The sequence below is a fragment of the Stegostoma tigrinum genome, chromosome 4 (assembly GCF_030684315.1).
Source record: "Stegostoma tigrinum isolate sSteTig4 chromosome 4, sSteTig4.hap1, whole genome shotgun sequence".
NCBI lineage: Eukaryota > Metazoa > Chordata > Chondrichthyes > Orectolobiformes > Stegostomatidae > Stegostoma > Stegostoma tigrinum.
In genome coordinates this window covers 5,401,147-5,416,364 of record NC_081357.1, presented here as the reverse complement: position 1 = coordinate 5,416,364, position 15,218 = coordinate 5,401,147, and the positions used below count along the sequence as shown (strand labels likewise).

Here is a 15,218-nt window from a genome sequence, read left to right as displayed (position 1 = left end):
TCTTTCACCCCTCAATTTAAAGCTATGCCCCCTCGTGCTCGCCGTCACCATCCTAGGAAAAAGGCTCTCCCTATTCACCGTTTTTAACCCTCTGATTATCTTATATGTTTCAATTAAGTCACCTCTCAACCTTCTTCTCTCTAATGAAAACAGCCTCAAGCCCCTCAGCCTTTCCTCATAAGACCTTCCCTCCATACCAGGCAACATCCTAGTAAATCTCCTCTGCACCCTTTCCAAAGCTTCCACATCCTTCTTATAATGCGGTGACCACAACTGTACACAATACTCCAAGTGTGGCCGCACCAGAGTTTTGTACAGCTTCACCATAACCTCTTGGTTCCGGAACTCAATCCCTCTATTAATAAAAGCTAAAACACTGTATGCATTCTTAACAGCCCTGTCAACCTGGGTGGCAACTTTCAAGGATCTGTGTACATGGACACCGAGATCTCTCTGCTCATCTACACTACTAAGAATCTTACCATTAGCCCAGTACTTTGCCGTCCGGTTACTCCTACCAAAGTGCATCACCTCACACTTGTCTGCATTAAACTCCATTTGTCACCTCTCAGCCCAGCTCTGCAGCTTATCTATGTCTCTCTGCAACCTACAGCATCCTTCGTCACTATCCACAATTCCACTGACCTTAGAGTCGTCTGCAAATTTACTAACCCATCCTTCTATGCCCTCATCCAGGTCATTTATAAAAATGACTACCAGCAGTGGACCCAACACCGACCCTTGCGGTACACCACTAATAACTGCTCTCCAGGATGAACATTTCCCATCAACTATCACCCTCTGCCTTCTTTCAGCAAGCCAATTTCCGATCCAAACTGCTATATCTCCAACAATTCCAATCCTCCGCATTTTGTACAATAGCCTATTGTGGGGAACCTTATCGAATGCCTTGCTGAAATCCATATACACCACATCAACCGGTTTACTCTCATCTACCTGTTTGGTCACCTTCTCAAAGAACTCAATAAGGTTTGTGAGGCACGACCTTCCCTTCAAAAAACCGTGCTGACTATCCCTAATCAATTTATTCTTTTCTAGATGATTATAAATCCTATCCCGTAAAACCTTTTCCAACACCTTACCAACAGCTGAGGTAAGGCTCACTGGCCTATAATTACCAGGGTTGTCTCTACTCCCCTTCTTGAACAGGGGAACCACATTTGCTATCCTCCAGTCATCTGGCACTATTCCTGTAGACAATGACGAGTTAAAGATCAATGCCAAAAGCTCAGCAATCTCCTCCCTGGCTTCCCAGAGGATCCGAGGATAAATCCCATCCAGCCCAGGGGACATATCTATCTTCACCCTCTGAAGGATTTCTAATACCTCTTCCTGTGAACCTCAATCCCACCTAGTCTAGTAGCCTGTATCTCAGTATTCTCCTCGACAACATTGTCGTTTTCCAGAGTGAATACTGTTGAAAAATATGCATTTAGCGCTTCCCCTATCTCATCTGACTCCACACACAACTTACCACTACTATCCTTGATTGGGCCTAATCTTACTTTTGTCATTCTTTTATTCCTTAAATACCTATAGAAAGCCTTAGGGTTTACCCTGATCCTATCCGCCGACAACTTCGCATGTCTCCGCCTGGCTCTTCTGAGCTCTCTCTTTACGTCTTTCCTGGCTACCTTGTAGCCCTCAAGTGCCCTAACTGAGCCTTCACATCTCATCCTAACATAAGCCTTCTTCTTCCTCTTGACCAGAGATTCCACCTCCTTCGTAAACCACGGCTCCCGCACTCTACAGTTTCCTCCCTGCCTGACAGGTACATACTTATCTAGGACACACAGGAGCTTTTTCTTGAATAAGCTCCACATTTCTAATTTGCCCATCCCCTGCAGTTTCCTTCCCCATCCTATGCTTCCTAAATCTTGCCTAATCTCAACGTAATTGCCTTTCCCCCAGCTATAACTCTTGCCCAGTGGTATACACCTATCCCTTTCCATCACTAAAGTAAACATAACAGAATTGCGATCGCTATCACCAAAGTGCTCACCTACTTCCAAATCTAACTCTAACTCTAGCAGATGTGCAGGTGAACATCTGTTTGATGTGGAAGGTCTTATTAGGGTCTGGGATGGGGGTGAGTGATGAGGTGTAGGGACAGGTGTTGCATTTGTTTCCATTGCAGGGAAAAGTGTCCGATGTGGTGGGGCTGGAGGGGAATGTGGAGTGGACAGGGGAGTCACAGAGAGAGTGGTCCCTCCAGAAAGCACATAAGGGTGGGGACGGTAAAATGCCTTTGGTAGTGGGGTCAGGTTGCAGATGGCGGAAATGTTGGAGGATGATGTTTTGGATCCGGAGGTTGGTGGGGTGGTATGTGAGGATGAGGGGGATTCTGTTTTGGTTGTTGTTGCGGGAAGGGGGTGTGAGGGATGAGTTGTGGGAAATGCAGGAGACATGGTCAAGGGCATTTTCAACCACTGTGGAGGGGAAGTTGTGGTCCTTGAAAAAAGAGGACATCTGGGATGTCCGGTAGTGAAATGCCTCGTCTCGGGAGGGAAGGTTATTGATGAAGTAGCTGAAGACAGTTGGGCCTAGGTCACTACCCTGAGGAACTTCTGCAGAGATATCCTCGAGCTGAGATTATTGACCTCCCACAACCACGACCATCTTCATATGTTTCAGGTATGATTCCAACCCCTGGAGTGTTCGCCGCCTAATACCCACTGATTCCAGTTTTGCTATGCCCCTTAGATGCCACACTCAGTTGAATGCAGCCTTAATATCAAGGGTTTTCCTCTCTCTTCACCTCTGGAATTCAGCTCTTTCATCCATATTTGAATCAAGGCTGGAATGAGATCAGTAGCTGAGTGGGTGTTAATGGGAACTGCAGATGCTGGAGAATCCAAGATAATAAAATGTGAGGCTGGATGAACACAGCAGGCCCAGCAGCATCTCAGGAGCACAAAAGCTGACGTTTCAGGCCTAGGCCCTTCATCAGAGAGGGGGATGGGGTGAGGGTTCTGGAATAAATAGGGAGAGAGGGGGAGGTGGACCGAAGATGGAGAGAAAAGAAGATAGGTGGAGAGGAGAGTATAGGTGGGGAGGTAGGGAGGGGATAGGTCAGTCCAGGGAAGACGGACAGGTCAAGGAGGTGGGATGAGGTTAGTAGGTAGGAGATGGAGGTGCGGCTTGGGGTGGGAGGAAGGGATGGGTGACAGGAAGAACAGGTTAGGGAGGCAGAGACAGGTTGGACTGGTTTTGGGATGCAGTGGGTGGAGGGGAGTGTTCCTGGCAGAACCCAAACTGAGCGTCACTGTGCAGGTTATTGCTGAGCAGGTGCTGCTTGATAACACTGTTGATGCACCTTCCATCACTTTTTACTGATGTTTGAGAGTAAACTGATGGGGCAGTAATTGGCTGGGTGGGATTTGTTCTCCTTTTATGTGCAGGACATACTTGGGCGATTTTCCATATTCTCGGGTAGATACCAGTGTTGTAACCATACTGCAACAACTTGGCTAGGGGAGCGGCAAGTTCTGGAGCACAAGTTTTCAGTACTATTGCCAGAATGTTGTCAGCGCCCATAGCCTTTACAGTATCCAGCATCTCCAACCGTTTCTTGATATCACATGGAGTGAATCCAGTTGGCTGAAGGCTGGTATCTGTAAGGCTGGAAACAACTGGAGAGGTCCAAGATGGATTGTCCACTCACCACTTCTGGCTGAAAGATTGCTGCGAATGCTTCAGCCTTATCTTTTGCACTGATGTGCTGGGCTCTTCCATCATTGAGGATTGGGATATTTGTAGAGCCTCCTCCTCCAGTGAGTTGTTTAATTGTCTACCACCATTCACAACTGGATGTGGCAGTACAACAGAGCTTAAATCTAATCTGTTGGTTGTGGGTCACTTAGTTCTGTCTATCACTTGCTGCTTTCACTGTTTGGTATGCAAGTAGTCCTGCTTGGTGTCTTCAACAGACTGATACCTCATTTTCAGATGCGCCTGGTGCTGCTCTTGGCATGACCTCCTGCACTTTCTATTGAACCAGAGTTGCTCTTCTGCCTTGATGGTAATGGTAGAGTGGAGAATATGCCGGGCCAAGAGGTTACAAATTGTGTTAGAGTACAATTCTTCTGCTGTTGGTGGCCCACAGCATCTCATGGATATCCAGTCTTGAGTTGCTAGATCTGTGTGAAATCTGTCCCATTTAGCACGATCATAGTGCCACACAGCACGATGGAGGTTGTTCTCAATGTGAAGACAGGACTTCATCTCCACAAGGATTGTACAACGTCATTTTTACCCACACAGTCATGGACTGATGCAACTGCAGCTGGCAGATTAGTAAAGATGAGGTCAAGTATGTTTTCCCTATTGTTGGTTCTCTCACCACCTGCCACAGACCCAGACCAGCAGCTACGTCCTTTAGGGCCCAACCAGGTCGATCAGTAGTACTGCTGCCAAACAACTCTTGGTGGTGGATATTGAAATCCCCCACCCAGAGTACATTTTGTGCCCGTGCCATCCTCAGTGCTTCCTCTAAATGTTGCTCAACATTGAGAGAACTGATTCAACAGCTGAGAGAGGACGGTATGTGGTAATCAGCAGGAGGTTTCCTTGATAACAAGGTGTAGAGCTGGATGAGCACAGCAGGTCAAGCAGCACCTTAGGAGCAGAAAAGCTGATGTTTCGCACCTAGACCCTTCAGAAACAGGGGAGGGGAACAGGGTCCTGAAATAAATAGGGAGGGAGGGGGAGGCGGATCCAAGATGGATAGACGAGAAGATAGGTGGAGAAGAGCAGACAAGTTAGTTGCCGTGGGAGAGAGATCCCCTGAGGTTTGTCCGGAGGGAGGAGGGTAACTTCTTCAGGTTAGGCATCCTTAGAAGAGGCTTCACAGCGTGGTTAAAATTGTATCAGAGGTAATAGGAACTGCAGATACTGGAGATTCCTGGAGGTTTCCTTGCCCATGTTTAACTTGATGCCATGAGACTCCATGGGGTCCAAAGTCAATGTTGAGCACTCCTAGAGCAACCCCCTCCCAACTGTATACTACTGTGCCACACCCTCTGCTGGGTCTGTCCTGCTGGTGAGAGACAGGACATGTCCAGAGATAGTGATGGTGGTGTCTGGGACATTGTTTGTAAGGTATGATTCTGTGAGTATGACTACGTCAGGCTTTTGCTTGACTAGTCTGTGAGCTAGCTCTCCCAGTTTTGGAACTAACCCCCCAGATATTAGTGAGGAGGACTTTGCATGGTCGGCAGGGCTGTTTCTGCCATTGTCTTTTCCAGTGCCTCGGTCGATGCCAGGTGATCCGTCCAGTTTCATTTCTTTGAGTTTCTGTAGCAATTGGTACAACTGAGTGGCTTGTAGGCCATTTCAGAGGGCAGTTGAGAGTCAACCACATTGCTGTGGGTCTGGTGGTTAATGAATGTTATAGCAATATACCCCCTGAGAGTCATAATCATAATACTGAATTGTATTAATGTTGAAATTTACATGCTCCAATTATGTACAATTATATTACATTTAATATAATAAACCTAAGTACAAGGTGAGAACTGGATAAGATTAATTGGGTAAATAGGCTAAAACGTATGATAGCAAATGAACAGTGGAAACCACTCAAAGAAAAGCATACAACCATTCAATAAAAATGCATTCAATTAGACAACAAAATCTTAGCAAGAAACAGCCACTCAGGAAGTTAAGAATAGAGTGTGAGGCTGGATGAACACAGCAGGCCAAGCAGCATCTCAGGAGCACAAAAGCTGATGAAGGGTCTAGGCCCAAAACGTCAGCTTTTGTGCTCCTGAGATGCTGCTTGGCCTGCTGTGTTCATCCAGCCTCACATTTTATTATCTTGGAATCTCCAGCATCTGCAGTTCCCATTATCTCTGATACTATTTTAACCTCACTGCGAAGCCTCTTCCAGGGATGCCTAACCTGAAGAAGTTACCCTCCTCCCTCCGGACCAACCTCAGGGAATCCGCCTCCCCCTCTCTCCCTATTTATTCCAGTTCCCTCCCCCCATCCCCCTCTCTGATGAAGGGTCTAGGCCCGAAACGTCAGCTTTTGTGCTCCTGAGATGCTGCTTGGCCTGCTGTGTTCATCCAGCCTCACATTTTATTATCTTGGAATCTCCAGCATCTGCAGTTCCCATTATCTCTGATACTATTTTAACCTCACTGCGAAGCCTCTTCCAGGGATGCCTAACCTGAAGAAGTTACCCTCCTCCCTCCGGACCAACCTCAGGGAATCCGCCTCCCCCTCTCTCCCTATTTATTCCAGTTCCCTCCCCCCATCCCCCTCTCTGATGAAGGGTCTAGGCCCAAAACGTCAGCTTTTGTGCTCCTGAGATGCTGCTTGGCCTGCTGTGTTCATCCAGCCTCACATTTTATTATCTTGGATTCTCCAGCATCTGCAGTTCCCATTATCTCTGATACTATTTTAACCTCACTGCGAAGCCTCTTCCAGGGATGCCTAACCTGAAGAAGTTACCCTCCTCCCTCCGGACCAACCTCAGGGAATCCGCCTCCCCCTCTCTCCCTATTTATTCCAGTTCCCTCCCCCCATCCCCCTCTCTGATGAAGGGTCTAGGCCCAAAACGTCAGCTTTTGTGCTCCTGAGATGCTGCTTGGCCTGCTGTGTTCATCCAGCCTCACATTTTATTATCTTGGAATCTCCAGCATCTGCAGTTCCCATTATCTCTGATACTATTTTAACCTCACTGCGAAGCCTCTTCCAGGGATGCCTAACCTGAAGAAGTTACCCTCCTCCCTCCGGACCAACCTCAGGGAATCCGCCTCCCCCTCTCTCCCTATTTATTCCAGTTCCCTCCCCCCATCCCCCTCTCTGATGAAGGGTCTAGGCCCGAAACGTCAGCTTTTGTGCTCCTGAGATGCTGCTTGGCCTGCTGTGTTCATCCAGCCTCACATTTTATTATCTTGGAATCTCCAGCATCTGCAGTTCCCATTATCTCTGATACTATTTTAACCTCACTGCGAAGCCTCTTCCAGGGATGCCTAACCTGAAGAAGTTACCCTCCTCCCTCCGGACCAACCTCAGGGAATCCGCCTCCCCCTCTCTCCCTATTTATTCCAGTTCCCTCCCCCCATCCCCCTCTCTGATGAAGGGTCTAGGCCCAAAACGTCAGCTTTTGTGCTCCTGAGATGCTGCTTGGCCTGCTGTGTTCATCCAGCCTCACATTTTATTATCTTGGAATCTCCAGCATCTGCAGTTCCCATTATCTCTGAAGTTAAGAATAGAATTAGATGGTAAGTAGAAGTTATGTCCCTACTCCAATAACAGCTGGCTGCTGAACATGTGGGAAAGGAGCCAGGTCAAATTTACATCATTTTCATGTGATATCATCTGTGTTGAAAGGGTAATTGAGAGGGTGGATAAGGGCAATGCAGTTGATGTAATGTCATGGACTTCCAAAACAGGGTTTTAGCACGGTGCCTCATGACAGATACGTGAGAAAAGTTACGGCTTATTGAATGAAAGGGACAGTAGTAATGTGGATAGAAAATTAACTAAGGAGTAGAAAACAGAAAAGTAATGGTTAATAGACGGTTTTTGGGTTGTGGGAAAGTTTGTAGTATAGTTACTCAAAGGTCAAAGCACCCAACAAAGGGCAGCTGAGAAACTTTGCTGAGACATCACTTGTTTGCATTCTGAGAGTTGACTTCTCAATGCTGGATTGTGAGCAGAATTTGGAAGATCATTGGTTCAGCTGAGGTGCAATTGGTGGATCTTTATGCTGGCTACTGGATAGAATTGACACTTGTGGATTTGGTGCCAATCAAGCCCAACACCAATTCAGTGACTGAGCAGCCAACCAGTCCTAAGGCTTCTGCTAGTGCCCGCACCCCAGGGCAGGGGGTCTGCCAAACATTTATGGTAACGAAAGTGGATGAAGGCACGCAGGTTGATCGGACCTTTTTTGTGAAGTGGATTCTATGTTTCTGTATGTCCCAAGCAGCAGCCATCTATTGCCTGCAGGATTTCCCTAGCGGCCAGTACTGCTGCAGTGTGAAGCAAGTTAAGCACCTCCTGAAGAAATTCCAGGGAGAAAGGAGGTGAGGGTCCTGTCTCTCTCTGTCTCGTCATCCATCCTCTGCCTGGAATACTGATTTTTGTGTTACCTGCACAAAGGAGTTGGATGGTGACCATCCATATCTATAAACTCCATGTGCCAGCAGCAGATGTCCTGACCTTCCTGGGAAGGTACATGCAACTGGAAAGCAGCAACATTGATGTGATTGAACCCTTCAGGATCTGGACCAGCAAACGGCAGCTCAAGGCAACCATGAGGGCAGATGCCAAGAGAAGCATCCTCCACCCACCATCCAGCTTTGCAATCAGAAGAGTCAAGAATATTTGACATATGTGAGGCAGCCCAGAGTTTGCCGAACGTGGGGAAAGTCAGGGCACATGGCAGCAGAATACAACGTGTCCCTGTGAAGGATCTGCATGGAGGAAGGGGACCTGACCAAAGACTGCCAACAGACAAAGAACTGTAACCTGTGTGAGAAGCTGGTCACCTGTACAAGGCTTGCCCAAGATGGGGAAGGGGGCCACACACAATCAGATAGTGAGCAGTAGCAACACAAGCCGAGCCTCCCCCAGAGGACAGAAACGTATCACCCCCAGCAAGAAAAATGGAGTATGGGTCAACCAGAAGGAGAGACAAGCTGGAGAGACAGGAAGGCAGCACAGTGACACAGCAACAGACACAACCTCTACCCAAGAAGTCAGAGTACATGGAGGAGGGGGTGATGAAGGAGTCAGGGGAGTGAAAAATGGTAAAGAAAAACAAAAAAGAAAACCACACACACCAGGCTCCAACAGGCTTACAACAACATGATGGAAAGAGGCAGCTGCACAATGGTCACAGGAGAAGCTCCACTGATGAAAAAGACGAATGGAGAGGGGGTCATAAACAGAAAAGGTGGATCAAGACCATCGAGAAGAAGGAGGGGAGCACTTCTCAACCAGAAAATGCTGGTTGTCACAAGGGGCCAAGTAAAATCCAATCCCTAACTGCCGGGAGCCAACAACGTCCCTCCACACCACAGCTCCAGGCAACCAGGAGCAGTGAAGCTTTGCGTAGGGGGCAGGGGATGATAGTCCTTCAGTCAGACTCAGAACCAGACTTACCCAGCTTCACCATCACCTGGATGATGGCAGACTGGAGTAATGCCCCCAAGGAGGAATAGGACTGCGATCTCAGCACCGCGAAGGTCCAACAGTTTTCCCACACCACAGGGATACAGGGAATGCTCGAGCGATTAGACCTCAGGTAAATGGACTCAGCGTTTCTAACAATTGTATAAATCTGAGAGTATTAACGTGTGTAGCGTTAAATTTACCACACAATGTGTTTCCATGTTGGCTTACCTGGCCAATGTCAAAGCAGACCTCTAGTTTCTGCTGGAGTGCGGGATACAGCACCTCAGTAGCTATAGGAAATGGATGAGCTTGTGATCCCATGGGGCTTCGATTTGGTTGGAGGGGGAAATATTTGCTGATCTCCAGCCCGGGCATTCTGCTGCGAGGAGGCAATTTCACTATCTCCAAAGTTAAGGAGGTGGTTGGCGGGTGCCTCCTCATAGCAGACGTCATACACAGGAAGTCCCCACTGAGACTAATTAATGTGTATGCCCTGGTAGTAAGAAGTAAGCTTCCACTGATGCTGGAAATGTCCAGGCTGGACATTTTGGCGGAGACTTGCAACTGCATCAACGCAGATGGACAATCCAGTGGGGCAGACAGCAAACTGGACACCACATCAGATTCCTGATGTAAACAGTCAAAGATGTCAAGCTGTATGATGTCTTCAGCACTGCTGCAGATGGAGCACAGCATAGATATACCTGGTCACAACCAGATGGGTCTATCCACTCAAGATAAGATTTCCTGTTTGTGTCCTGAGTATTCTCGGTTGGATCCACTGACATCAAGATGGTGTTCTTCTCTGCATCGTGCTGGCTGACTGTCAGCGGCAGGATGGCCAGCAGGCTGGCAAGGGAGCATGGAAACTGAACATTGAACGATTCACCCCAGAACACACAGAGGAGCTTAAAAGATGATGATCAGCCATGATCGTAATGAATGGTGGTGCTGGCTCTAAGGGCCAAATGGCCTACTCCTGCACTTATTGTCTATTGTCTAAAAGGGATGACACAGGTTGGAAAACCATGAAACCCCTCTTTGAGTCTCCAGTGGACTGGTTGGGAAACAATCAAAGTGAACATCAAGAGGTTCATCCTTAAAGATGTTGAGAAGGTGAGAGAGAGGTGGGAAAGCTGTTAAAACTCCAGAAAAATATGCAGAAACCGCCCCTGCTACCGACCATGGGGGTCAACGTCACGGAGGATCTCCAGCAAGTGAACAGCCAGCAAGCCTCGCTGTTTATCTTAGAGGCCTCCAAGATAATCCAAGTTGCGTAGAAGGAGCCCTGTGCTCAGCAGCCTGAATGAGGAAGACAGCTCAGTAACATCATCTCAGACTGACATCCGGAGGATCGGCAAATCTTTTTATGCCAGACTGTATGACATGAACAAAAACAAAGTTGCTGGAAAAGCTCAGCAGGTCTGGCAGTATCTATGGAAGAGTAAACAGAGTTAACATTTCAAGTCTGGTGACCCTTCCTCAGAATGACTGACAGCATGGCCTCTCACTTGTTCCTGTCCCCTATCACAGAGGTCTTAAAAAATAGCAAGTGGGTGAGGCTGGACCAGCCACTTTCTCTAGATGAGCTCACCGAGGTCTTCCAGTCCTTCGGAAAGAACAAAACTCGCAGAAGTGATGGTACTAACGGCCGAGTTGTATTCTGCCCTGTGGGACTCTGTGGGAGTATCATAGTAGTCATAGAATCCTATAGCACAGAGCTCAAATTGGTCCATGGTGACTAAAATGTCTATCTATGCTAACCCAATTTCCCTGCACTTGGCCCATATCCTTCTAAACCTTTCCAATCCATTTATTTGCTAAAATGCCTTTTAAATGTTGTTAATGTGCTCACCTCAACCATTTCCTCTGGCAGCTCAATCCATATGTGTACCACCCTCTGTGTAAAAAAAGTTGCTCTTCAGGTTCCCATTTATTCTTTCCCTCCTTACCTTAAACTGATGCCCTCTAGTCCTTGATTCCCCAACCCTGGGGAAAAGGCTTAGTGCATTCACCCTATGATCTCATGATCTTATACACTTCTGTAAGATCCCCCCTAAGTCACCTATGCTCCACAGAAAAAAAATCCTAGCTTGTCCAGTCCGCTATAACTCAGTGCCTTAAGTCCTGGCAACATCCTCATAAATTTCTCCTACATTCATTCTTGTTTAATAACAAACCTCCTATAGCAAGATGACCAAAACTGAACACAATACTCCAAGCGCAGCCTCACCAACACCCTGTACAACTGCAACATGCTTCCCAACTTCGATATTCAAAGCCCTGACTGATGAAGGCCAGAGTGCCAAACACCTTCTTCACTGCACTGTCTACCTGTGACTCGACTTTCAGAAAACCATGCAGCTAAATTCCTCTGTTCTGCTATACTTAAGGCCTTATCTTCACCATGAAATTCCGACCTTGATTTGACTTTCCAAAATGTAACACCTCACACTTACCTATATTAAACTCCTTTTGCCGTTTCTCAGCTCACTTCCCCAGCTGATTAAAATCCTGCTACAATTTCTGATAACTTTCCTCACCATTCACAATACCATGTATTTTAGTGTCATCCACAAATTTACTAATCATGGCTTGTACATTTTCATCTAAATCATTGACACAGGTAACAAACAGCAATGGGCCCAGCATGGATCTCTCAGGCATACCTCTAATGACAGGCCTCTAATCTGACGAGCATCCTTCCACTTTTATGATCTGTATCCAATTTGCCGGCTCTCCCTGGATTCCATGCCATCTAATCTTCCAGAGAAGCCTACCATGTGGAATCCATTTAGACAATCCATTTGAATCCATTTAGACAACGTCTACTGTCCTGCCCCCATCAACCGTTCTGGTCACTTCATCAAAGAAATCTAACAAATTTGTGATCAGAGATAATGGGAACTACAGATGCTGGAGAATCCGAGATAACAAAGTGTGGAGCTGGATGAACACAGCAGGCCAAGCAGCATCTTAGGAGCACAAATGCTGACGTTTTGGTGAAGTGTCTAGGCCCGAAACGTCAGCTTTTGTGCTCCTGAGATGCTGCTTGGCCTGCTGTGTTCATCCAGCTCCACACTTTGTTATAACAAATTTGTGAGATATGATCTCCCACATATGAAGCCATGCTGACTATTTCTAATGAAACCTTGTCTTTCCAAATGCATATATATCTTCTCTGCATAATTCCCAGGAATTATAATGCCCTTCTTGAATAAGGGCACAACATTTGCTACCCTCCAGTCTTCTAGGACCTCACCTGTGGCTAACGATGATACAAATATATCAGCCAGGGCCCCTACAATTACTTCTCTAGGTTCTTGCAGGATTCTTGAATATATTTGGCCAGGACCAGGTGATTTATCTACCTTCATACATTCTAATAGTTCTAAAACCTCCTCTGCTGTGATATTAATTGTCCCCAAGATATCGCTACTAACTTTCCAACGTTCCCAATTCTTCATGTCTTTCTTCACAGTAAACACAGAAGAGAAATATTCATTGAGGACCTCGCCATCTCCTGCATACGTATCCACTCCGGTCCTTGAGAGATCCTATTCTCTCTCTAGTTATTCTTTTTCCTCTAATATACTTCAAGAAGAATCTCTTTGGATTCACCCTGATCTTCTCAGCTGAAGCTATCTTGTGCCTCCTTTTCGCCCTCCTGATTTCCTTCTGCAGTAAACACCTGCATCCCCTATATACCCCCAGGGATTCCCTTGATCCCAGCTGCCTGTATCTAAGCCATGCCTCCTCCATTTTTCTGGTCAAAGCCTCAATCTCTCTTGTCATCCAGAGTTCCCTACTCCTGCCAACCTTGCCCTTCACCCTCACAGGAACATATAGGCCTTGAACTCTAGTTACCATACTTTTAAGAGCCTCCCACTGCCTGCAAAGGACTACTCCAATCAATCCCTGCAAGGTCCTATTTAATTCCATCAAAATTAGCCTTGCCCCAGTTTAGAACCTGAACCCATGGACTAGTTTTGTCCTTCTCCATGGCTATTTTAAAATTAATATAACTATGATCACTGGTCCCAAAGTGCTCCTCCACTGTCACCTCAGTCACCTGTCTTGCCCTATTTCCCAAGAGTAGGTCATGTTTTTCCCCTTCCTGAGTGGGACCCTCTATGAACTGCTTGAGGCAACTTTCTTGAACACATTTAACAAATACCACCTCATCTAAGCCCTTAACACTATGGCAGTCCCAGTCTATGTTAGAAAATTTAAAATCCCCCCACTGTGACAACCCTATTGCTCCTAGAAGTCTCCACAATCTCCTGACATATTTGTTCCTCTAATTCCAGTTAACTCTTTCAGGGCCTATGTCACCATCCCCTTCTTATTTCTTAGATGCATCCACAAAACCTCACTGGATGATCTCTCAGTTCTTCCATCTCAGACTACTGCTGCGATACTTCCCTTAATCGAAAATGCAACTCCCCCTTCCCTCTTTCCTCAACTCTGTCTTGCCTAAAACACCGGTACCCTGGCACATTAAGCTGCCAATTCTGTCCCTCGTTTCTGTTATTGCTATAATATCCCAGTCCCATGTACCCTTCCACGCCCTGAGTTCATCGGCCTTACCCGTCAGCCCTCTTACATTGAAATAGATGCAATTTAATCCAACAGGCAATCCTCACTCTCTGTCATGTTCCAGCCTGACCTGTGTCTTCAACTTACTATTTCTTATTACTGTATCTCCTTCCAGCCTTGCACTTGCCTCCCTGTTGTTGAGGATCCCATCTCTGCTGATTTAGTTTAAACCCTCCCTTGCAGCATGATCGAATCTGGCTTCCAGGGTATTGCCCACTCCCCCACACCCCTCCAGAGCAGGCGCAACCCACCCCTCTTGAACAGGAAAAATCAGAGTTAACATTTTGAGTCCGGTGACTCTTCCTCAGAACATAGAACTGCATAGCACAGTTGTGTGTATAGAATGCCTTGGGATTCTCTTTAACCCTACTCGCAAAGGTCATTTCATGGCCTATTCTTGCTCTCCTAAATCCCTGCTTTTGTTATATTTCTTACAGGCCCTGTCTGATTTTAGCTTCCTAAACCTTACTTATGCTTCTTTTTCCCTTTTGACTAAATTCACAACCTCTCGTCATCCAAGAGTCCCTTACCTTGCCATTCTTGTCCTTCTCCTTTAGTGGAACATGCCAGCCTTGAACTGTCATCAGCAAGTCTTTAAACAATTCCCACATGTCAAATGTGGACTTGCCTGAGAACAACTCCTCCCAATTAACCCTCCCCAGTACCTGCCTATTTTTTTTTCTTTTTTTTTAAATGGGATGAGGGCATCGCTGAACAGGCAGCATTTATTGCCCATCCCTAATTGCCCAGAGGGCAGTTGAGAGTCAACCATATTGCTGTGGGTCTGGAGTTACTTATCAACCCGACCAGGTAAGGATGGCATTTTTCTTCCCTACAGGATATTAATGAATCAGATGGGTTTTTCCCACAATCAACAATTGGTTCATGGTTATCATTAGGCTCTTAATTCCAGATTTTAAACGTCAGCCATGGGTCCCTGACTGATGGAATTAACAACTGCAGGGTTGCAGGGAACTTATATTGTCTGAGTAATTTTTTTTATCTGGAACACGCTGCCTGAAAAAGCAGTGGAAGCAAATTCAATAATAAATTACAGGGTGATAGGGAATGAGTAGCAAAAGAGAGTCTTATTGGATAGATCTTTCAATGGGCCGGCACAGGCACAATAGGCCAAATGGCATTGTTATGTGCTGTCATTTCTACAAATTTTTGACAATTTGCATTGCGACTTTGCTATTATTGGCAAAATATAGAGAAACATTTTGTCTGAAAGGGTGGGGAATTTTAAGTTAATTTGATTTGTCAGTAGAAGCAATTGTGCCCAGCAATTAAAAATGAGCAATAATTTCAGAAAAAACTTGTTATTGAGTGAGGTAATCAATACAAATAAATTCAGATTAAGTCGTACATTTCACAGAATGAGTGATTATATAGGTTTGTAACTGATTGGGCATAAAAAGGAAGTTTCATGCCTGTGTCATCAGTAAATTTGGAAACCTCAATTT

At 46.2% G+C, this 15,218-nt stretch overlaps 1 protein-coding gene across 1 annotated transcript in view; it reads right to left on the bottom strand.

Annotated features, from left to right (window-relative positions):
- Positions 1–15,218, bottom strand: part of LOC125452339 (dynein axonemal heavy chain 8-like) — a 1,009,221-nt gene that overhangs the window by 562,100 nt on the left and 431,903 nt on the right. Inside the window, exons 30-35 of the mRNA XM_059645685.1 lie at positions 14,283–14,344; positions 12,525–12,626; positions 10,665–10,831; positions 9,940–10,002; positions 9,382–9,829; positions 9,142–9,319 (exon numbers count right to left, since the gene is read on the bottom strand). Of these exons, the coding sequence (XP_059501668.1) occupies positions 9,142–9,319; positions 9,382–9,829; positions 9,940–10,002; positions 10,665–10,831; positions 12,525–12,626; positions 14,283–14,344 (1,020 nt within the window). The remainder of the gene's footprint in view (positions 1–9,141; positions 9,320–9,381; positions 9,830–9,939; positions 10,003–10,664; positions 10,832–12,524; positions 12,627–14,282; positions 14,345–15,218) is intronic.